We start from the raw sequence: 24,523 nt of genomic DNA on the forward strand, positions 1-24,523 counted from the left end.
ACAAGATTGCTTGATAAGCTAGCTAGCTTGGCAAATACATTTCTGTCCTGATACTTTTTTTGTTTGCTTGTTTTAAATGAGGAAACTGCTGCAAACCTCAGAAATGTTGAATGCGGATTTCTTACGTGCGCTTTCTCTTTCTCTCCCTCTGTAGGTATGGCCTCACAAGTCTTGGTCTATCCACCATATGTTTATCAAACCCAGTCAAGTGCCTTTTGTAGCGTGAAAAAACTCAAACTAGAACCAAGCTGTTGTGTGTACCACGAAAGAGCCTACCCGCCAATCTATGTGAATGGTAAAAACTTTGGAATCTCTCCCCACAGAGTTAGTACTTTCCTTCAGACTAAAAACTCGTTTGACCGACCTCGAGGACAGAACATTTTGTTGCAGTCAAATGCTATTGCTTTAAAAAATATTGCAGGTGCTACAAAAGCGTTAGCAGCGCAGGCGCAGCAAACTCAGTTAGAAGCACCTCAGACTGGGACACAAGGAAGCCGAGTAGATATCCCGGAAGGACCCCAGCGATGTGGATTGAAGCGTAAGAGCGAAGAGCTAGATAATCAAAGCAGCACGATGCAGATTGTTGATGAACTGTCCATATTGCCTGCGATGTTGCAAACCAATGTAGGAAACCCAGTGACAGTTGTGACAACTGCTGCAACTTCAAAACAAACTGGTACAAGCGGAGATGGAGACTACCAGCTGGTACAGCATGAGGTTTTGTGCTCTGTGAAAAATACTTACGAGGTTCTCGATTTCCTTGGGCGAGGGACCTTCGGACAAGTGGTGAAGTGCTGGAAAAGGGGGACAAATGAGATCGTGGCAATCAAAATCTTGAAGAATCATCCTTCGTACGCACGCCAAGGACAAATAGAAGTGAGCATATTAGCGAGGCTAAGTACTGAAAATGCTGATGAATTCAATTTTGTGAGAGCCTACGAATGCTTTCAGCATCGTAACCACACTTGTCTGGTTTTTGAGATGTTGGAACAGAATTTATATGACTTCCTGAAGCAAAACAAATTCAGCCCTCTGCAACTGAAAGTAATACGGCCTATTCTGCAACAGGTGGCCACTGCACTGAAAAAACTAAAAAGTCTTGGTTTAATCCATGCTGACCTCAAACCAGAGAACATTATGTTGGTGGATCCTGTTCGGCAGCCTTACCGGGTTAAAGTAATAGATTTTGGGTCTGCCAGCCATGTATCAAAGACTATTTGTTCAACCTATTTACAATCCCGGTATTATAGGTAGGTGTCTTTTACTTTCTTTTTAACTTCTACTGGAAAAATGTGTGTTTTTTTTTTTTTTAATTTATTGAAGTTAATGGTTTAAATAATTAATCTTTGAGATAAGCAGTAATAATGTGGAAAACACAAAGGCCATGTAGATCATCCTAAGGTTAAGTGGTTGGTTACTGTTTTAAACATCGATATTTGCTCTGAATATTTTCATAATGCTATTTTTTTTTCCTAGACGTTTGTTTTGTTTTACTCTGTCTGAAGCCATCACTAAATGCTATCTTGAGACCTCTGATGAGACTTTAGAAAGAAAACTGGAACAAAAATTAGTCTTCACTTGCTTGTTTAGTGTTCCTTTTCTGCCTTCCTAGTATAGCTTTTATGTAAGCAGCTGGACAGTGTACTAGAAATGCCATATTTTATATACTGTTGCCAAAGATTATGTAAACTCCTCTGTTTTTCTCCAGCGCTTGTAAATATTTTGCCTTGTTCTTGTAAACTTAATTCTGACTGAGTGCCTTCAGCAGTGTGGACTTCAGTGAGCCTCTGAGTTAGAGAGGATACTTAAATGTTCAAGGTGATACTAGATGGGCATTTAAAGTGATGTTGGTAAATGGTTGCATTTTACATTGGCCTCAACATGGTTGTATATTTCTGATGTTGTTTTTAATTCTTTCTTTGTCTAGTAATCCCATCGGTGTTACATGTAAAAGTTATTAATACTTACTATCTGAGGGGCTTTTGTTTCCTTTATAAGCTGAGTTTGTCTGGATTGAACCCCTTTTTCAGTTCTGCTTTGCTGTTGGCAGTTACACGTCCTGCGTATTGCCTGCCTCCGCAGACTCAGTGAGAAGCTAGGACAATGAGTAATCTAAAGACAATTTTAAATATGCTTCAGCTATTCATGTTGGAAGTGAAAACTTGTGCAATGCAGTTCTGGGCCTGATGAAACGAAGGTGGTGGTGGTTCATGCCAGAAGGATCTAACTGTTATTTAACTGTAGCTTGTAAACAGGAACATTTCATGTACTGTCCTTATGTAAAATACTCTTATTAATTGCTTGAATTTCCATATTATTTAATTACAAATTGCAGCTAAGTGTTGACAAAGTATGCAAAGTTGATCAGCAGAAAACTAAACTGGGAAGTCTTGTTGACTGATGCATACCCACGTTGTATGTGAGAAATAAAAAATGAAATACACTCAAGGGAGCTCTCGAGTTAAAAGCTCTACACCATTGAAGTCGCTGTGTTTCCAGGCTCCTCAGACAGAAATGGGCAAGTCCTGAAAAGGCAGCGTGAGTTCTGCAAGGTTACATGCAAGAGCAAGCGTCTTAACATCAGTTGCTGTGTGCAAATTCATAATTTGGCAGATGCTCAAGGTGCATAGTATGAAAACACTTATTTAGGCTTCTTTATTTCTGGATGCAATTGCAGATGACTGTGAGCTGCTGCCATCTCTCTAACCCTCCCTCTGCCCGGCAGTTAACAAAGGGAAGCGGCTGTAGGCAGCCAGGCTGGGTGGTCCTATTGTCATACTTCATTCTGTGGTGTCTAGTTTCACACTGGTTTGCTCTACTTCAGATGGCTCACATGCAGCATTGTTAAGCTTATTCAACTGCTCATGTACACATTTTAGCTGTTGCTTTGTTTTATTTGGCTTTATGCTCCTTAACAGCTATACTTTATGTAGGATTTTGACCTGTGTGTGGAGCAGGCCTCTGTGCCTCGTGTAGTTTGGATTATTGTGTTACATTATGTGGGCTAAAGTGTGAGAAATCATGGTTTGTTATGGGTGTTCAAAAGTATTATTTCTGCTTCTCTTTTAAGCATAAACTTGCAGACCTATGTGCTCTTCTTGGCTCAGGGCAGGAACTTCGCATGGAATTTTGCTCATGAGAAGACTGAATGATATCTTTGTAGAGAGATATAACACATGCACCTAAAATTCCCAGTTACTAAGTGGCACCGAAGTGCACTGTAAATATTCAGACTGTTAAGTAAAATATACTCTTTATCCTGTGTAGTTTTACAGCTCTTCTGCAAGGTGGCATTTAAGTCAAGACTTCTTTTTATTTCTTTTTTTTAATGAACATACAAAAAAAAGAGTCTGACAAGTTTAGGTGAGGGTCTATTTATTTGAATTGTTCCGATGTTATCTCCAAAGTAAATATCAGTTAAGATCATTTTGAAATGGGTTTAAGTTGAGTAGTTTTTGTTTGGTTTTGGGTTTTTGTTTTGTTTTTCTTTTTTCCGTCTCAAAGCTTAGTTCTGGACAGGTTCTTAGCAGGTTGGATTTCACCATGGATGCGTGATTCCCTACCAATTGAGTGACTCAAGTGAACTTTGTCTAGCTTGGCAGTTTCTCAAACTTTGTTTGATTGTTTTGAAGTACCTGCCCAGTGTAAATTCCTATTTTTTGATATTATTTGACTTAAGAAATACTTGAAAGAGGAAATGCTTTCTCAAGGAATGAGAAGGGCCTTCTGAGAACACATTGTATTCAGATGGAATATATTTTGCAAGAGATTGTGCTTCCTGTCAATCAACTTAGCAGCTACTCCATCGAATATACCCAAACCTAAAATGTACTTAAATGTTTTTGTGTTAGAGAGGGTGGGAGTCATGGTGCAGGTTTGACTTGTTTGACTTACGACATGTTGAAACAAACCCTTCAAAAAAATTGAGCAGCAGTTGAGACTTACTGAGAACTCCTTTTCTTCAGTGCAGCAGTGCTGTATGTTTGTCTCATCGTTTACAAATCTAATTAAATGCCAAGTTTTCTTGCTGCTTAAAGCTTCAAAAAAAATTAACCCAATTGCAGTTCAGAGGGGAAATGCTTTTTTAAAAAAATGCTTGTTCCCTACAGTACCTCTCTTATTAGTGTGACCACATCTGTATTTTTGTATCGAGCCTTCCGAAGTCGTTTCTGTGCTAAGCTGCATAGGTATTGTCACGAACTTCACCTGTAGCTCTTATCGGTGGGGATTTCTGTCTGTTCAGAGGTGACAGCTCATGACATCTGGATTCACCAAGTGACAGGCACAACATGCTGTCTAGGAAATATCCATATAAATGTCAGCAGAATGTGAAACTTGAACTATTCTGATGTGTCAAAGCACTTTGCCAAGCTCAAGAATTTGAAGAAAAAAGTATGAAGCAGAGGGATTTTGTTCTGCTTTTTAACAACTGTTTTAGGATCCAAGACCTCAGAGAAGGATGGAGTAAAATGCCTTTAAACTTGTACGGTGCTGTAGGGGAAAGGAAGGAGCTATTCCAAAAGCAATATGATCTTGCTAGAGCTTCTAGGTTGCTTATGCCGTAGCCGTTCTCAAAAATGAGATTTTTGCTTTCCATGCTGAAAGCTCATGCCTACCTTTGTTGGGTGAATCAGAGGAACACGTCAAGAAGTTGTGCAGAAGTGAATGAAAACATTTTTATCTTATCACCATGGTGGTTGTTGTTGGTTTTTTTTTTGTTTTTTTTTGGTTTTTTTTTTTTTTGAGTATGAGACTATCATGAATGAGGCATTGCCGGAATGGAGGAGGCAGCAAAATCTTTTGTTATGCTGACTTTTTTTGAACAAAAGTGTAGTATGTTGGGTCTGTGATTGGAAGTATTAATTTGGAAAAGCAAGTAATAACAGATGATTAGGAGTTAAAGCAGGGAGTATAATACAGCCAGGTGAATGGACAGTGGGGTGTCTTACAATTCACCTTCCCTTGGTCGATGGCAGAGAAAGAGGTGGTTTAAAAACAAATACAAGAATACTTCTTGACATTTTTATTTCCTTTTGGAAAATATTGCTAGAAATTAGATTATTTGAAAAGAGAGAGTATCAATATAAACAAAAAGCAACCGTGAGGTGCTATCTTAAGTCATGGGTTTCTTTTTTGTTTCAAAGGTGAAGTGTTATTCCAAATACTGTTTACCTAAAAGACAGTGTCTGTATTACACGCGGTTTTTATGCTGGCCTGGGTTTTAATATTTATGAGCTAGAGGGATCTGGTATTTGAAGCCTTTTCTTTGCTGTTGGTCTCACACTTTAAGACTGCTGACCTTTTATGAGTGATCTAAGCAGTGTATACTTCTTGGAAAGGAAAAAGACCCTTTTATGTACAGCGTAGGTGATCGGGCCTTTGTCACAGATGGAAATGGTATAAGCACGTTGCTCATCTATTCTCTTGATCATCGGTGCTCTAAATCAGGAAAACTGGAGCTGGATCCAAGACTTAAAGCTTCTTTTTTTTTTCCCACAGTATGGGTTGAGAAGCAGAGGAATCAACAGCTGCCTTTTATTTCTGAGTCTCTTGTCTCATGCTCGTCCACTGAGGTAGAAAGCTTTTCCAAGGCATAGCATTCTGCTCACGGAGTCCTTTTCCTTTTCTTTGTCTCTCTCATAAGGTTATACGTGTTTTGGGAAAAGAGGGTGAGAAGAGAGGCTTCAAAATGTTGGATTCCAAGGAGCAGTAATCTGCACAGCATCGCTGTTACAAGATGATCCAGGTAGTTCTGCTGACTTGCCCAGGGAGCCTACCTACTTTTCTTTAGCGGAGTTTCTATTGTCACGAAAAGAGCTTGTGTGTGGCCTCAGTGTTGTGCTCAGAGAGGACTTCTCGGATCTGCTTTCACAGCGGACCTCTCCTCCTGCGTGGCACTCTTTCCAGAGAAACTTCCGTTGGAGCTTCTGTAGAATTTCCCCCCTTTGAAGTAGCCGTGTGCAACGCCGGCGGTCAGGGAGCTCTGTTCTACTCGTTAGGTGGTACCCAAATGGCACAGGTTGGTTCTGCATCTCACTGTTGTCTGTAGCACTCAGCCATTGTTCAAGGCAGGTAGAAATTTTACTGAAGGAATGCACGGTGCCATCTAACAGCATTTGCGTAGCAGGGTTTGGTAACGGTCTAGCCTCTTTCTTCTCCAGTATTTTTCTCCTCCCACTTTTTACCTGGCTGTAACACCGCGTTAGTAAAATGTATCTCTGTATTTGCATTGTAAGCTGAGCATAGGTTGCTAAGGGAGAGTTTGTAGTAGCAACGTTGTATCAGTGGTTGTGTAGGCAGCGCTTTGTGATTACAAAACCTCGCCACTGATTGGGAGGAGCTATTGCCTGGGGTTTTTTCTTTCTTTCTTTTTTTTTTTCTCCAAGGGAAATAAAGCTTCTGTTGACTTTATTTTGAGGTTGTATTACTAGGAAACAATGTTTTGAAAGCGAGTCTTCAGTAAACCTTACAAAGCTTAGCATTCCTCAAGACCCAACATAGCCAACTTGAGGTAGTCTTTGTGGGTGTAGGACTTGATGTGTGTGTTCATTGCATGTTCCTCACGTGCAGCCCCAGAAGGCCGTTTGACGTTGTTCTCATTGCTTGTAGAGCTGCACTTGTGGTTCAATTTCCTATCTTTCAGCTCCTGCCTTCCAAGAACACATCTGCTTCATCATACTGTTCGGCTTGTGCTGCTGGAAATTTAATAATCCAAAAATATTTTTGGGGAGCAAAGAACCATTTTCCTGATGGAACGATGCTATCCCTGGCATCCAGAGATCCGTGCTCAAACTGCTCAAAGTAATTGGGAAATGAAGTGAATGGAAAGCTGCATAACTGATCCCCCTGTAAAGCAGGGGAGTGGCTGAAGCTGTGGTGTGCTTGTGGGGTACTTGGGTGTCACTTGCAGACTGGAAGGTATTTGACTATAAAGGAGTGCTTGCAGCTTGGAACTGTTTTTCTGTTCCAGTGATGACAGTGGTAAAATACGATCCCAATTTTATTCAGCAGTGTGCCCTCAAGGAAAAGCAAATGAGTAGAAGCGGTAAGCAGAGTCTGCTCATTCCTGAATCAGTCAGTGATATCCTTCCTCCTGCTTTCCAACTAAGGGTAGTTGCTAATCAACAGAGCTGTGCCAGACAAAATGCCAAAAGTCACTAGTGTTGCAGCAGAGCTCAGAGAGCTGAAAAAAATCACGGCTGGATGTATTCCTGTTGGATAGGAGTAGTCTTTTCCCCCCTCCTCCTTTTACGCTCCTCTCCCATGAAGAGTCAGGCAGCATGGAAAAAGAGGTATCTGTTGCATTCTGCAGTCCTGGTGTTGCTGGTACATAAATCCACCCCCAACCCCTCCTCCTTGGCCCCAGCATACTTGTCAAGAGAACTGTAAGTTCATCTGCCACTGGCTCCAGGCTGCCTCTCCTTCAGCCCTTATGATAAATGTTAGAGCTGTGGGTGGGTTTTACTCAGCCAGTAGTTGTGCTGTGGCTGGGAGTGGTGACTGGATCCAGTGCCCTCTCTTCTGTTTTAAAGGATTTGGGGAAAAGAGCAACACAGCTGAGTAGTGTGGCTTAATTTCTATCTATGACTACAGTGAGAGCTATGTGTGTGCTCTGAGACTATCGCACTTGGACTGCTTTTTACTTACAAGTATTCACCTGTGTATTTAGTTTCAGAAAAAACATGAACGATTTATGTTGCTTTTTCAATTTTATGCAATTGTTGTTTTCTCTCTTGCACTCCCTTTGAAGTTAGCAAAAAATCCTAGTGGCTGTGTGCTCTTGGCCAGACTTGTTTTCTCGCTGGCCTTTGTAACTTGATTAAATGTGATTAAGTGTACTTCATGTCACTCCAGTTACTCCAAAGAGTGGCAGTCGGCAGTACCCGCCTGCAGTGGTTTTTTTCCTTTTGTGGATTGGGACTGGAGACATAATGGGTTATTACAAATCAGCAGTAACACATGAATCCGTTGCATCAGAGTAATTTGTTAATTATCTCTAACATCAGATCAGCCGACAATTTACGTGTCTAAAATACCACTTTAAAAACTGGTATACAAATAAACATGGCTACTGGCATTCTTTTTCGAGGGACGAAGTCATGTAGGAATTGATGTCTCAGGAAGCAACTGCTTTTCAAATCCACCCGTTGCTGTCACATAAATGAAGCTTCTAAATAAGCTTGATCTGGAGTGGGACGTCTTGTTTTTCTCCTTGCACAATACCTATGATTCTTGCTCAAAAAAAAAAACACAACTTTTTTTTTTCTTAGAAATGGAAATAGGAAGTAAAGCTCTGTTAATAAACTTCAGCGTTCTGTCAGGGAAGCAAAGTACAAGAACAAGCTAAAAATTTCTCTGTAAACAACTCGCACTTAAATATGCTAGCAGATGTTATTCTATCACTTTGAACTGTGCATCACTGAAGTGTATTGGGATATCTTAAAATAGTCAGGGGTGGTGGCCAGAGGCTCTAGACTACTATAGATGGTGAGGCTGCTCCGCTGCAGCAATGAAATAAGCCAGAAGTACATGCTGCTAAGGTCATTTGCCTGCTCAAGGTCAGCGTGTTCAAAGTCAGCAGCTACATTTGCCAGCATGGTTACCGTCAGCAGTACAGACGAGAGGAGAGTCCCGATAACGCGATAATGGACGGATTTGCTGCTGGGAGTGAACCGAGGCGCTCTTAACCATTTTCCCCCTCTAAAGTTGCAGGGCTGTGATTGCTGGTTTATTTCCTTATCTGAGCAGCCAGTGTTTAATGTTAAGATAAGCTTCTGTGGCTTGTGCTTGAAAACAAATTGTTTTGTTGATTTGGCAAGTGTGTGTTTGCACTTCTTGTGCGGTGCTCATTAATTGTTTAATTGACTTCCTGTTGTGTACTTCTGTTTCGTGATTACCGGGACCCAACCTCAACCATTAGAAGTGCCCTCCAGGAGTGGCAATCTTGGCTCATCCAAACCTTGTTTATCTATCTATCTACTTGATAATAAATGTAGTTTCACTTCTCTTATTTTCTGGTCAACACGCTGTAGTCTCTAATACCTTATTATTCACCGTAATAGAAGTAGAAAATAAGGTTAGTTTTTTGGGGGGTAGGGTTTTGTCTTTCCTGCTGCAGAAAAGAATGGGAGGGTTCCTGCAGATTTACAGCTGTTTTTCTTCTCTCTGAGCTCCCAGAGGAGTGTTACGGGGATGGGAGAGGATGAAAAAGCAGCTGGCCTTCTGGTGGTTGTTTTTCTGAGCGAGAGATTTTCTGAGTCACATCAACAGCCATAACACATATGAAGCATTAGAAGGTACCGTGTATCTGCTAAGATGCAAGCAATTCCAGCCCATGTTCTGAATTAATCGTGATGATAGCAGCAACAGCCCAAATGAGAGCGCAGATGACAGTTCTCCTGGTGTTTAAACTGCTGCAGTTGGAAGAGAAGGGAAAACTTGTATAACGTTGAAGGAGAAAGAGCTCTGTTCTTGTTGTATTTCCTTTTGTTGGGGTTAACTGGTAAATTTGTCATGAGTGAAGTTTTATTTCTTGCGCATCAGTTTTACTTAAATGTGATCATTTTTGTCGCTGCACTGATAGGTCATAAAGACTTGCTTGTCGTATTAGTTTGTGTGTGTGTGGGTGCCTATCAGGTATCTTAATTGCTGAAAACAGCAGTGGTAGCTGTCAAGCTGTATTTGTAAATACTATGTCTAGCTCTTCCCACTGTGTCTGTCTTGAAAATATGGCTCTGTTTTTCTGTTGTAAGAGCAGGAAGTTACAGATCTAAATCAATGTGATGGAAACTGAAGCCTGCACCTCAGTCTGCATCTTTTCTACCTGGCATGTTTCCTTTGCTCTGAAGGCGAGCCATTTTGTGGGTGCCTTCTGCATGGGCGCCTGACACCCAGCAAAAGCCTTGTTGCCCCGTGTGCCTGCCTGGCTGAGCACCTGCGGGCTGGGACAGCTGCTCCTGTGCGGATGCAGCCTGAGGGGGACAGGGGTGCACTGCAGCTGGGGCCTCATCATCCCCTCTAGTGCACAAGTTAGAAAGCAAGCAGGTTGGGCAAGTGCAAATAGATAATGTGCACACATGTAGAACCACTTAAACTTCGCTGGTTTTGCACTGAACCAGGACACAAAATACGATCCTGATTTAAAAAAAAAAAAAAAAGGGCAAGAAGCCTGTTGTGACTTTTCGCATCAAGTGATAAGTGGCAGAAGTGTCTGGCATAAAAACAAGTACTGGGGATGTAATGAAGTAAAATTTATATGTGGGGGGAAATAATGCTTGAAATGTGCGTATTCTACTGTATGCTTGAAGGCAGTTGATCCCACGGTACTACTTCATGTTCTGTTGTCGTTTTTGTTTGGTCAGTTAATAAAGTACCTTTTAAGAAGTGACGTGTGCCTTTTTTTGGAGGAGGCAGGGGAAGCAAGCCCAAAGAATTCCACAAATAAGGCTCCTTAGGCAGGTGGATGCTGTAATGATGCTGTTACCTTCAGACTATGTGCAGTGTGATTTGTACTGTGTCTGTGCTCTGGCCTCCTGTCCTCATGCTCATCAGCAGAAGCGGGGCAGCACAGTTCCACAGAAGGTGGGAGGCGGGAAACCTTTTCTCTCACACACGGTGCTGTGCAAATGGACTCATTTGTGCATCTCTGTTAAACTGATGGTAGAAGCTCCATGGAATTCAAGATATGTGTTATCAATTTAAAGGTTCTGAAACCCATTTGAGCTGTAAAGATATGCTGTAGGTTGCAAACTGATAGCAGTACTTAATGGTGTTCCCATCATGGGACGGATTGCACTGGGTACAGTGATGTCTGGAGATGGAACCAGTTTTGGACCCCTGACCTCTCTGTAATGGTAGCTAGAAGTGGGGTCATGGGTCTCGGTTCTTTTTTGGTTAAAGGAGGCTTAGAATGTGAAACAGGAGGAATGCATTGGTAGATTATACAGTATGACTTATTACTGCGCTTCGGTTTTCGTTTAGTCTCAAATTATTTCAACAACTTCCACTGGAAAAGTGTTTTAAATCAAAAGCTTTCCTGTACGTGAAAAGTTGCTGGGAATGCCTTGTAGGTGAAGTTTGTCTGGATTATGATTAAATTCTATATACATAGGTGCTAACAACAGTCAAGTGTTTAACTCGTAATGAAATTTATTTCTTGCTGTTTCTGTCGTGATCTGATTACTTTACTGCTTGTTGAATGGTGCAAGTCTTTTATCACACGGAGTTGACATACAATTTTTTCTTTATCAGTGGCCACCTATGTCTTGCCCTCTGTAATTTCCCTGTTTAACATAATATTGTATCTTGGAACCAGCTGGTTTTGATTTGCATGGGCTTAAAATACACCAAAATAGCAGGAAACTCTTAGGTATTTAATTAGGGGGAAGAAATTGTAACACGGCAATGTGTTAAATGGAAGGATAAGCAGGAATTAATGAGTCATTAGTGCCTGGAGGAGTCCATTGCGCTCTCTTAATCCACTTCCGCAGCGCTGGTAGGGAATGCAGCGGGACCTGGAGTAGGTGAGGAAAGCGAGTTTGTAGCCACGTGGTGGTGTTCCTGAAATAATGACTTCAGCATTGCCTAAACCTAATTAGCACTTCATTTCTGTCTGTTCTCGGGTTTGCTGGATATGATTTACTATGGAGCATTTAGAAATGAGGAATGCTTTTTCCTTTGTGTTTTTACCTACAGCACCATTCTTAGCTTGTGTACAAATGATATCAAATGACTCTTTCCCGCTCTTCTAACGTAGAGGTGTCTGGTGTAAAATCAAATGAAAAGCCCAAAAACGTATTCTGGTATTTCAAGCAGATGCAGTGGGTTGTGTGCAGGTCGTGTCCCTGTACAACTTCCTCCTATTTTGTAGCTTTTCTGAAACTTCAGCATTTTCATTTTTTGTGCCCAGAGAATCTGGCTTTGCTGAGATGCTGGCTGGGTGCTGCAGGCTGATATGAAGTTAAAGCCAGCAAAATGCCTGTTTGCTAATTTGGTTATCAACCTCTACACGTAGATCGTCCAGTCTCGTGGGAAGTAGCCTGCCTGTAAAGTGACGAGGAGGCTGGTGGCTGTCCTTGTTCTGCGGTAGGCGCCTGGTCATCAGTAAACGCATAACTCTGGGGTGGCTAAATCACATTCTCGTTGCCTTCTGAAGATCTTAAAGAAGGCAAAACAAGGATCTGAAATTGTTCATTTTTTGTTTGGGGGGAAAAGTGGGTGCAAGTACGAAAAACCTGCAACAACAAGGTATAATCAACCCCAGCATTTGTCAGTGTGCTTGTTGACATTATTGTGGCATACATAACAGATTCTCTTCCGTAGTGGAAAGACTTACAGAAAAATGTGTGAAAAGCTTCCTAGCCTCTAAAATGGAAATAATTGGTGCGTAACAGCACGTATTCTTAGTATTCTCTCCAGCTTGTTGCTCAATGCTCGCTTCTCATGGTTGGAGTTCCACTTCAAGAAAAACAGAAAACTGTGCTGGTAGGACAGGGAAGTTAGGGAGAGAAGCTGTATGTGCCTGTGTTAATGGGACTGTGGAGTCCCAGGCAGCAAAAAGGTAAGAGAGCAAAGGGAAGGTTACAAGGGAGATATGTGCATTTTCTCAACCTGAGCACGTGGAAAATGGAGGGGAAAGCTATACAAGAAAGGGCTGCCCTTCAAGTAAAGGGCTGTGCAGCCCCGTAAAGACTGGACTGAACAAACAGATGTTACAGGCATCCCCAGTAGTCTGACACCTTAACGAAGCCTTGACCTTGCAGTTAGACTGGACCGAGTAAATGGTGCAGTACCTTTAATTAAGAGGTGTTGTGTTTGTATTTAAAGGCTCAGGTGATCGAGAAGAAATGCGACTAGAAATTCTCGAGCACTTGCTTTGCTCCTTTGCCCATTGAGGGCAAATTAAGGGCTATCCAAGTTACTTCAGAATCACAGATCTGTTTACTTTTAATAATTTATTCTGTATCGTTGCTCCCAAAGATCTTCTCAGAGCTGTATTTAATTTTTGTGGCAAACTTCTGTGAGACTGAGCCTATGAGAAAGTATTTGAAAAATGAAAACCAGCTCAGATTTGTTCCAAAACGCACTCCCATGCCTGCCACCCAAAGGCCTGCTGGATGGGATTCTTTGCATATTTCCGGTGGGCACTGTTCTTTAACTAAAGCACCTAGAGCAGATGGTTCATTTGGGATACGAGTGCTGCTAGGTATTTCTAGGAGTTCAAGTTCCTTTTCTTCTCTGAAGGAAGAACACTTTGCCTTTAAAAAAAGGTGTTTTTTGTTTTTTGTTTTTTTGTTGGCGTATGGGCCTTGTTGATATAATTAGTTCTGTGGCTGGGGAATCCTCCTTAACGTGGAACCGTGTGGGTGTATGGAGAATAGTGGTAAGTCCTATTCTGCCTGCTGGCCTGTAGTAAACGTGCTAGACCCAGCATCTTCGACTTGAAGCCCTTACGGCACGTCTACCTACAGGAGATGACATGTGGCACGTGTTTGAGGAACTCTTGGTTACATTACAGGCAGGTAGCGCTTTTCTCTTGACAGTTGCTCACTAATCTGTGTGATTATTTGGAGTATGTAAGTATCTTCAGGTAAGCAGCCAGCTTTGCTGCCATAATAACACCTTATGTAACTGAGGTCTTCCCACGCAGCTTGCGGGCTCGAGGCTTAGAGGCACGCTGGTTTGTAGAATGCTGAAGAAGTGGGAATGCATGAAGAGTTGAAAACGGACTATGTGTAATTAAGAACATTGCCTTCGAGTTTTCTTTTTTTCTTTCTTTTTTTCTTTCGTTCTATATCTGTTGGCCTTCATTTATTCTATTTGCAGCTTTTGTCATCACGTGGAATAGACTGCTTTTTGTTACTAAAGAACTCGTAGCTGAAAGGAATTCTTACCCTTTTCCTGGGTATTAATCCGTAGTGTGGTTAAACGTGGTCTCTTTTTGTGAATGTTAACTTTTAAGTTGTGTTTCAAGGAAAGATTAATTTTCACACCTTTTTGTTTATATTCCAACTACATTTTGAGTGTTTTCTTTCCACTGGCCATTGTCTTTTCTTCTTTGAGCTTGCTTATGACGTGAGAGAACTTTGTAAATGAACTAAAATGTAGTTTGTGAAATGTGCGTGTTTTACAAGTGCGTATGTAGGGGTATTTCTTAATATATTTTACAAAATGAAATATTAGGCACACACTGCTGTCAGACAGCAATGTCTTACAATTAGACCTAGATGGCAGTAGGATATCCTTTCCTTTGTAGAAGAGGGAGGATTCTGCCTCTGTGTAATCTCATTATTCCTCCTGTATAACCCTTCAGTAACGGGTGGGAGGAGGCAAAAGGCTTCAGAATACGTGCATCAGCCTTTAATAGTCGACTAAAGAATACAACACTGCCTCTGAATGATCAAAGATCCATTTAGTATCCAGTCCTTTTAGTGGCTGACAGTGAAAACATAAGCAGAGGTGCAGTAGTGAAGGTTAAGAAGGTTCGTTTGTGTCAACAGCTCCTCAAATGCTCTCCCAGCTGCTCTCAGACGGAGCATGATCTTCCCAGACGGGTTCATGATCTTCCTTATGTTGTTTTTTTTTGCCTCTGTTTTGAAAGACACAGACTTCTAGCATGACCAAAACCGGCAGCAGTGTCCCACAGTCTGGTTGTGTCTTCTGAAATAGATTTTGTACTCATTGTGCCAAGTGGTCCTGATCTGTGTCACAGCAGATTTGCGTGAGTGACCAATGTTTTGAAACGGAGTTGCTGCCTGCTGATTTTGCTGAGCCAGGCAAGTGTCTAGACACATTGGGAAAACTGTTGGAAAGGTGATTTCCTGAAGCTGTGCGACCAGCTGCCCGAGCTGGGGGCTGCCCCTTGTTGTCTGCAGCTGGCACATCAGCACGTCTCGGCTCTCACAAAAATGTTTTCTTTGGATTCTGGTCCTTGCATACTTTAACCTTGATGGTTGTCCCCCTTTGGCCCTTCAAAGGGCATTCTGGGCACCTTCATTAGGAATGGCCCTGCTCTGTCTCCCACTCAGCTTTATTAACCCCAGGAAACAAACAGGACTGCTGGGGGAGGGGGAAGGACGTAGACTTCAAAATTCCTCTGTTTGCAACCACTTGTTTTGTTCCAGTTAATAAATATAATTTTAAAATTAATGCTTTTTTTGTGTGAGCATGAGGAATAGGAGGGACGAACTGCTATTCACTGTAAGCGAATCAGATTGGATGCTGCAAACGGAAATGAGTTAACAAAAAAGCAGGTTTGTACTGAAATTGTTCTTGGGTACTGCGTGGAAACAGGACATCAGAAGCTCCTCTCAGTTGCTCTCTATTCCTGTTCCTGCCCTGCAAAAATGGAAGGGAAGGAAGGGAGGGCTCTTCAGAGGTGAGCGGCACAGGGCATGTTTCCGTGTGGCAGTGCCAGGAGCAGTTGCTTCACTTCTCTCCTTATAGCTCTCTTATCCAGCTATTAATAAATCTCCTAGGTAGCACGTGTGTGTTAAGGAGTGGGTGGAGAAAGTAATTGTACTTATTTGTGAGTTGACAGTTTTTACGGCGTTGCGCTTGAGTTGTTTTTATGTTTAGAAAAGAAAAATCCACCAAAAAACCCACCAATGTGGGAAAATCAGATGTTCAACATAGCTAGCCTTCTAACCTGTGACTGATGCACGTTCTAATTTCATTAGAACAGGTAATCCTGTGTCATGCAGCTCTTGAATGTTCTTTACAGCATTTTTTTAGAGCATTTTGGGAGCAAATTCGTGATGAGCTTGTTGTAGCAGTCGTACGTGGGATAAAGAAAATAGCTTATAGGTTTGTTCTGGAAATGATGACTTGACAGTAGCCTCTGGCAGCAGAATTTAGCCATCAATAGTGTGTTAATCCAGCTAAGTAGAGAGCCTTTCATAGGGAAATACGAGTCATGTGTTCTAGCTAAATAATTACATTTAAAGTAATCATGGAACTTGTAAACACTGCCTCTATATTTTTGTGATTGCTTTGATGTGCTTGTGGCACAGCAGTAACTCGCTGTTGAAGCGGTAGCACACTTGGTGGCTTTTGGTGTTATTTTGGAATGTTCTTATCTAAAACTGTGTTCAAGTATGAGAGTTAGCTAGATTTTGCCCATTCCTTTTACTATTTGGAAAATAGGAAACAGTATGACAATTATAATTTGTGTTTCTACAGTTGTTAAATTGTAGCAAGCTTTTAGTAACACATACTGATGAACTGAGCATTATAAAGCTAGTGCTCTGTACTTGGTCTGCCTAATAAGGGGGTGTCCCTAGTGATGAGTTTTCACCATAGCATTCTCCAAGATGCAGCTCAGTTCATTCTCTTTCCCCGATGAAGAGTAGTTTCACAGTTAAGCAACAGTTAAATTAAGCTAGAATCAAGAAGATACCAGGTTAAATGCACGATTGCTTAATTCAGTTAACATCTGTTTTAACTTCAATCTCTGAATTCATAAGTTTTGTTTAAACATTTTCTATCCACGCTGAAGAGTGAAACAAAGAAACTCCATGATTTCACTTGTCTCTCATTTCAGTGGGTATTCTGGCACCAGTGAGGGATAAGAAATACACAACACAGTGAGGTATGTGCTTATTTTGTAGAACGAAGCCTATTTGTGGTAGCTCTTTTTGACTTGGTAGAGCTGGTAACACGATGCACTGTTAAGATTACCGTGCTGCTGTTGATTAAAAGATACAGCTGTAGATTGCTTCTATTTGTTTAGGGCTGACTGTGGGGTTTTGTTTTGTGTTGCTCCCCTCCTGTAAAACTAATTAAGCAAAGTTAAACTCTTCATCTTGGGTGATAAAAGTCTGATAGTCTTCTAGGATGGTTCATATGAAATGCATGTGAGCTTAAGCAATATACAGTTGATAGTGAATCTGTTGGCTTTTACCGTGTTTAAAGTAATGAGGAATAATGAATAATGATTTAGAAACTGATTTGGTATCTTCAAGAAACCTTCACACCTATGGTTTTATAACTCATATAAACTTGTTTATATCAGGTTTAAATTAAGTCCATAAATATAATCCTCTGTCATGGTTATATATGTGACCACTTCTCATTCTACAGAATTTTAACCACCTTTGTAATCATAATTCTTTACTGATACATAACACATAGCAAACATTGAAGTGAATGCTATGATATTACATTGGCCATCGTTGGACAGCATCAAAAGGTAGGCAGAATGTCATGATCTCTGTTTTGGAACAGGACTACCTTGCCTTTTTATTTTTTCTTTGTCTTTTCTTCCTGTTTGTTTCCCCCCCCCCCCCCCCCCCAAAAAAAACAAAAAAAAACCCCAAACCAGTTGCTTGAGGTTTCTAAGTAGGTAAAGCCCTCTTTCCTTGGTACTTCACTCAGGCAGCTTTTTGTCTTTATGTACTCTCGGTACCATATCAAGACTTGGCAAATCCCAGTTCACATTTTGTGAACTGTAGTGACTTGTATCTTCAGATTACCATTCTTTCAAGAAAAAAAAATGCAGCTTTTCTTGGACGTCTGCTGGGTTTTGTGTCTTTCGCAGTCGGTTATTTTTAGTTATTTTCTGTTTTCAAAAATCTACTATCTTAGATCATAGTACAGGCTGATTTCCCTAAGCGTGTTCACAGCTTCAGAGGCAGAAGATAATAATGAGAAGAGTAAGTCACTCATCTAGTCTTGTTCTCAGATGACTATTGAAAATACTCATATTTATGATTATTCTCTAGTGGACTCTTTTCCTCTTAAGGTTATGTTACTAGTCTCAAGGTCTCTGGTCTCTTGGTCTTGATGAAATTCCGGCGGAGTTCTTTTTTCTAAGTTTGTTCTTAAGAAGTTATTTCTGTGAGGGGCTCCCAAGTATTCCAACTTCTCAGGGTTGTATGCTATTAGATAATTTTGCTCGCTCATGTCCTGGCGACGTTATTAAAGTATATGTTGTTTATAGAGCCTCTTCAAAGTTGCTTGACAGCAGTTCTTTCTGGATAATTCTAAACAAATGTGTGGGTCTGTTTTGACAGTGGAATTACTGCCAGGGGTTTCCATGAGTATATTGATCCTCTGCTTGTTCATGCTATCCTATAATCTCTTCCTATAATCTATATCTCTTAAATCTACTCAATAAAAAATGATGTCTTTACTGCTGTAAGTCTTAAAATCTAGATTTGGTTAGGAAAACATTGATTCCAGCTGATCTTGGGGAAATTTCATGTTGTATAGGAATCCCATTGAGATGATGGCAACAATCCTATCTGATTTTACCTATAAACTTTAGCTAATACCAGCGACCTAACAGAACTAAGGGAACGTCATGAACTTGACTCAAAAGGAAATGTAGGTTCTCTTACTGAAGGCACAGCAAGGCCAGCAGTGTCGGGAGCCTCACTGAAAAGCAAGGGTGTAAGCCAGAGTAGTTGTGCTCACACCTTTGTTAGGGATGGGTCCTGGTGCTACTACCGAACAAGGCGATACTGCAGGTGAAGGAATCTATATAGGGTACCAAGGTGGTGTGCTGTGCACACTTTTCCGTGTTCTGGAGAGCTTGTTGGGGCCATTTGCAGGGCTGGAGGTGGCAGGCATGAGGTGGTCAGGGGAGTCCAGCTGGACTGGGCTTTCCTAGGCAGACAGCAGAAATGACTTCTGCTGTTTTAGGTGGGCTGCAGGGCTGGCCTTTAAAACTTTGCTGCATGAATTTGTTGTGTGACAGTGTAATGTGAAAATAGTCCCAGAAACTAAGAGAAGGAAATGCTCGGATGCTTTTCCTTGCGAAGTTCCTGTATGCTACAAGCAAACCAAGTTAATTCCCCACATCTCCAGGGAATCACAAATACCTTTTCAGAAGAGGTTAGCTAACTTCAGCTTTCATCTTTCCAATGGAATAAGTATTTCTGCTGTGTAGATTCCCATAATACCTTAGCCTTTGCGGCAGCGATCAGGGTTTAGTGAAAGTTTATATTACATATGAAATAGGGAGAATTCCCAATGGTATTATTTTTGCAGATATTGTTAGCAGTTGGTATTTTTAGTAAACTTTTAGTTGGTGTGTTTTAGTTCTGTATTTTGGTGCTGATCATTTGATAGTCGAAGCCAGCATGTGCTCTTGAAATAGTATGGCATTTAAATGGATTACAACTATTATGTGGTATTTATGTCAATTCTTGGTTTGGTACATACTTGGGAGTGTTTCATAATCCTTATTTGTATTATATTCATGCATTTTTAATAGCTTAATGAGAGGACAGTCGTGTTCTTGAAATAGCTACTGCTATTTTTTTTCCAAGTTCGGGAAATGTTTGTTGCTTCTGACGCTTGGGCAGCAGAGTTTCCTGCAGAGTCTTGTGAAATTCTGTGTCATATTTTCTCAAAACATGGAGAAGAACGGACAGGGAAGATAGTGTACGTTTCCTTTTTCTTGGGGAGACAACAGGCCACGAGCAGTCAGTTTGCGGAGGATCCGATCCTTGCTGCTTCTGTTGATATCATCAAAAGGTGTGCCTTTTTGTTGGGTGAATTGCTGTCTGTAGCAGACAGAATGAGGTTTTTTAGCCATAAGTAACAAGCTGCTCCCAATCATTGCTGTCCTCGACTGCATTTGCTTCAATGAAAGGCTCCCATTTCTATCAAGATGTCATTATTCCCTATTTTTCCCCTTTAAACTGTGCTGTTCGCTTTTAACCTTTGTTTACTATGAGAGCAAAATACAACTTTCTACTTGGTTGAAACTAATGGCCAGGGCATTCTAGTTTAGCCTGCGTTCCTCCTCTTTGGTGTGGCTGTAGAGGGCCTGCTCTTGGTGCTAGAGTCACACAAGAAGCTCTTCAAAAGGGAAATCAAAGCTAAAAGCTAAGAAAATGGAACATTTGTGTAGTGAGAAGAAGAAATGGCAAAGAGAACTTCTATGCTTTAGTGTTTGGGTAGAGTGCCTTGAATTTTTGTACGTAATGGTGCTTTAAAAATATTTGCAATGCAGAGCCTGCAGAAACGCTGGGCCCTTTGCAGTCACATTCCTGTTGCAGCACGCTGTCAGGTTCTGATATGACATCAATCTGGATGTAATGGATACATAGTTAAGCAGTTTATTTTAAGATCTGAAACTCTTCTAAGAATAGAGTGGCTCTCCTTTCAACAGGAAAGGACAAATAAATTAAAATGTGATACCAGGGAAGAAAAAATAGGGAGAAAAAACAGAGAGAGCAAGGTATTCTAAAGAGAGTAAAAAATGGGAAAAACCACAAACTGGCGCTGGTGGGGTTCAAGGCTGGAGTGAAATACATGGAGGACTGTTGCATGTGGATTCTTTCAGCAGGCTGTGGTACGGTGGCAAGCAGGTGATGGGACATGCTGGAAGGCTGAAGTCTTGCAGTCTAGCCTGCAAAAATAGACTTGTGTAATTTGCCTTGCAAGTGGTCTGTAGGTTTGGTTGCATGGGGAGGAAAGAATAACCTTTCAGATTTCAAGTTTTGTCAGAATGCTGTCAGTTTCTTACCTTGGTGCCCAAAAGCTTAAGCTCTGTTGTATTTCCGTGTGATTATGTCTGTAGAATCACTAAAACACTGCTGAGAATGTTACTTGTTCTGGAGGTGTCATATTTTACACCAGAGATCTAATCATAGAAACTAGAAGGGGAAAAACTTAGCAGGTCATCCAATCTGTTCACTTGCCAGAACATCATAAATAAATACAGCATTACACAAGTGAAAACAAAGGTTGGTGAACATCACTGTATACTGTACGTTGGGAGCATTTTTGTGCGTTTTTGTATGGATCAGCAGGTCTGAATAAAATGTTGTGCCAGGCATGAGCGTTAGCAGTAGAGTTAGAACCTGAAAGTGTTTCAGCATATTTTTGTTCACCAAAAAGCCTCTACCAGGGTAACCTTGAGAAAACAGATTTAATTTCATGTGTGTTTACCCACCTGCCCCAGTTGCTGCTCTGTGGATTTTTTTTCCCATAACTGAGCTGATGCTTCTATTCATTTTTTTTCTTTTTTTTTTTTCTGCTTAGCAGCTGACATGACTATTAAGTGACTAGGTAATACTTTATATAGAGAAATATCCAAAGTGAAATGGATTTCAGTGTTCCATTTATCTGGGAGACAGGGTATGGATCTCCTCTGTTGAGCTGTGGCATCAGTTCTTGTTGCTGGACAGTTGTTTTTTTTTTTTTCTTGGATGGTCTATGCTTTAAACAATGTTAAGTGGTCAAATGCCATCGTTAATCTGATACAGTTCTTTTTAAATGCTAATTTCTTCTATGACTCTCTTGCTTGTTTGTCTTTTTAAACAGAGCGACTTAACAACCCTGCTGTTTGTTTCCTGGCGTCACATTGTTGGTGTTTGGTTCTTGATTTGACAATTTCTTTAATCTAGTATCCCCACATAAAATGTGTGTAATAAAAATACTGACATTTTTTCTAAAAATACAACTTCATTTTCTTCTGACAGATTGCGTCATGGGCAGCAACCTTCAGTTTACAGGGTAGGATGGCAGTGAAATTCTTATTCAAATACCATGTATATACCATATACATGGCATAATACCATAGCATTATTTAGAGGGTAAATAAGATTAAGGTAGTTTGTATGAATACAGAGTGATCTCCAAATATAAAACAGATAAATGACATGAAATCAGTCTGACCACTCAGAAATGTTTGAGTTGGGTTTTGGTGAGCTTTCTATAATTCAGGCAATGTAATTTAAGTCAAATGCTGTCGATCAGTTGCAAAACTCCATCGGGTTATCACTGGGCATCATCCAGACGGGTGCACGTCAGCAGTGAAAATCTTTTCACAACAGAGGAGGATACTGGAAGATTTTTGTACCTTTTCAGATAGCTCTATGGCTTATTTACTTCCAGTTCAATATACCTGCAGGAAGAACTGTTGTGCAACAGATTAGTGCTAGAAAGTGGCTTCACTGAACGGCTTGTGGCCCTCATGGCTGGGCTACGGGGCTGATGTATGCACATGTATTCATGTCCCATGTCAGAGCAACAAGTGCTTTTACAGGAGAGATGGCAGAGTGAAAGGAATTGTCATGTCTGACTCCATTGTATGCTTTATTTTAGTTTTTTTTTTTTTCTAGCTACTTAATATAATATAATGTGTTAAGACTCATGTGGTTCTTGACACAGCAGCTGTATATCCTTGTATTGTTGGGCATTATACCTGAGCCATGCCAAAGTGAGAATCCTATTTAAAAATAAAGGAGAGAAGATTAAAAAAGAAATAAATGACTCTCGAGGTCTTCAGCTTGTTTGGGCACTGCAAGTCCCCACAGACCCTTATGGAAATAGTACTTTGTACTCCCACAAAATCAATAACAACAAAGCAAAGGGAAGGGAATTAAGATCTTGCTTTTCCTTAGTGCACTCTGATTTATGAAGCCTTCAAATCTGCCAGGCTGTGCCGCTGTAATTTTTCTTCCATGCTTTTTCAGAGCTGGAGAGCGCTGCTCGTGTTTGCTGATGTCGCTGTGTACATGTGCACATAGTCTTGCTCAGCCCAGGTGGAGGTGGCTCTGCTTCCTGGCTGCTCCACCACCTGTTCGTCCACACTTAGCACATTTGCTTTTAGCCAGATTTCAAGCTAGGTAACTTCCATCTAGATTTCCTTCAGAAATGAGTCTGGACGATTCTCCAGCTCAGCCCTGCTTGGGTTCATGTTTGATCTGGAACTAGATTTTGGATGTGTTCATCTTCTGGGAGACAATTGCCCACCAAATAAAAAGGAGAGGAAAGTGGCTGCATATAGGGAGAGATGTTAGAAACAGCACGCTGTGATGGAGTCTGTCTCATTCAACCAGAGTTGCATGCCATTACTGTAGCCATGAACCTGGAGTGACTGGTTTTCCAAACTACAGTAGGAAGCCTGACTAAGAGCGCATCACTTGATATGCAGAACAAAAATTTAGACACTGGTATAGGCCTGATGCCATTTGTACTCCGCTGGCAGCCTGGGCACAGTTTGAAGGTCTACTTATGGAACGACATACTCCGTAGGAAGGCAGGAGATGAGGGAACTTCTCTCTTGGAAAGAGAGGGCATCAGTTTTTGTTTCTTTTCAATCATCGTGCATTCAGCATCTTGAAGCTCTCTGTAAGAGCAGGGTGCTGTGTGTAGATGCACACTGCACCTTCCTTTGCCAGCCTCCGCTCTTACAGTAACACACTGTGAAGTAAGTAACCTCAGTTGGTGTTTTGCATATTGATGCTGTGTTATCCCAAATGTGGATAAAAGGTCTTAAATTGCAGACGTTATTCACCAGTAAAACATCTGAAGAATTTCTCTGTACATGGAATTTTCTACATTATATTGCTACATTAGCATCTACTTTGCTTAATTTTCATTTAATTCAAAAGCTGTTCAATGTATCAAGTACATAAATAAGTCACATAGTAAGCTACAAGCTGAGGAAAAATTGTGAGAAAGGCAGAAGCATAACTATCTTCTGGTTTTAATAAAATCACTTTACACTAGAGATGGTGAATAAGTGGGAAAGAATCTGTTGAAATTGCATCTTATTTTATTATTCTCAATTGAAAAATTGTAAAAAGAATAACTCAGTGTTATCCGTATTAGTTCTGTTAAGTGGTAACGGAAGGTGGATCAAACAAGTTTGTGATGAGACTTGCAGGTCAGAATTCTTCAGTGCTGGGAACGAATACTTGGATAGCATTCTTCTGGTTGACAAAATTGTCTAAGATTTATTTGTTAATTTCTGCTTTTATTTCCTGTCGTCTCTAGTTCTCCCCTCTTGCTTTTGAGCCCTATGTTTAAATTAACTTTTTTTTCTTTTTTTTTTTGCAATGATTGCTTCTTTTTTCTCAGTAGTTACATAGTTTGGGACACTCTCCATGTAAGGTTTGTAAATCCTTTCTCTTTTTCTGGGTCAGAGTTCAAAGTTAGTGGCAGCTGTATGTCAGTCTCTTATGTTATTTACATGTATGCATATATAACCTAGGTAGTGGTGGAAGGCTGCGATGCGGAGGAGGTCTCTCTAGCAATTGAGCATTACATTGCTTTATGAAGAAGTTTGATGCTAAGATGAAGTCTCTTCTGTCAGGAAATGAGAATTCTTTTGTGCAGCAGTGTGGACAACACCATAGCAGTAATGTGCCCTTAGAAGTTTGCATGAGATAGAGTGGCTCATTTCCTCCTGTCTTCATTATCACTTGCCACGCCAGAGCCTGCTGTTCCCCAGTACTCCTTCAAAGGAAGAATGAAATTGTGAATGAGGGATTACTTCTCATCTCTTCTTGCACATATTTGTCCTCCTTGTCTTTCGTGATATATGGTGACATGACCCTGAACTGTAAAGCAGTATCTTTCCTACCATGTCAAAGGCACAGATACCCCTATCCAGAGTCTGTTTCTGAGCATTTCCATTTTTGTTCTCAGTTTAAATCCTCTCAACTTCTTAGAATTAAAAACAAAATAGTCAGAACTTGCTAGTTATGTGCTGCCTAATGTCTAATTGTTGCATAATTGAAAGTATGCTAGAAAACTGTACAAGGAAAGCCTGACTGCGAAT

At 40.8% G+C, this 24,523-nt stretch overlaps 1 protein-coding gene across 7 annotated transcripts in view; it reads left to right on the top strand.

Moving 5' to 3' along the window:
- HIPK3 (homeodomain interacting protein kinase 3) overlaps positions 1-24,523 on the top strand; it is a 92,588-nt gene that overhangs the window by 42,924 nt on the left and 25,141 nt on the right. For all 7 annotated transcript variants that reach the window (XM_021401669.1, XM_021401675.1, XM_021401674.1 and 4 more), the window contains exon 2: positions 155-1,250. In XM_021401669.1, the coding sequence (XP_021257344.1) occupies positions 157-1,250 (1,094 nt within the window). In that variant the 5' untranslated portion in view covers positions 155-156. The remainder of the gene's footprint in view (positions 1-154; positions 1,251-24,523) is intronic.

Source organism: Numida meleagris, chromosome 6 (assembly GCF_002078875.1).
Source record: "Numida meleagris isolate 19003 breed g44 Domestic line chromosome 6, NumMel1.0, whole genome shotgun sequence".
Classification (NCBI taxonomy): Eukaryota; Metazoa; Chordata; class Aves; order Galliformes; family Numididae; genus Numida; species Numida meleagris.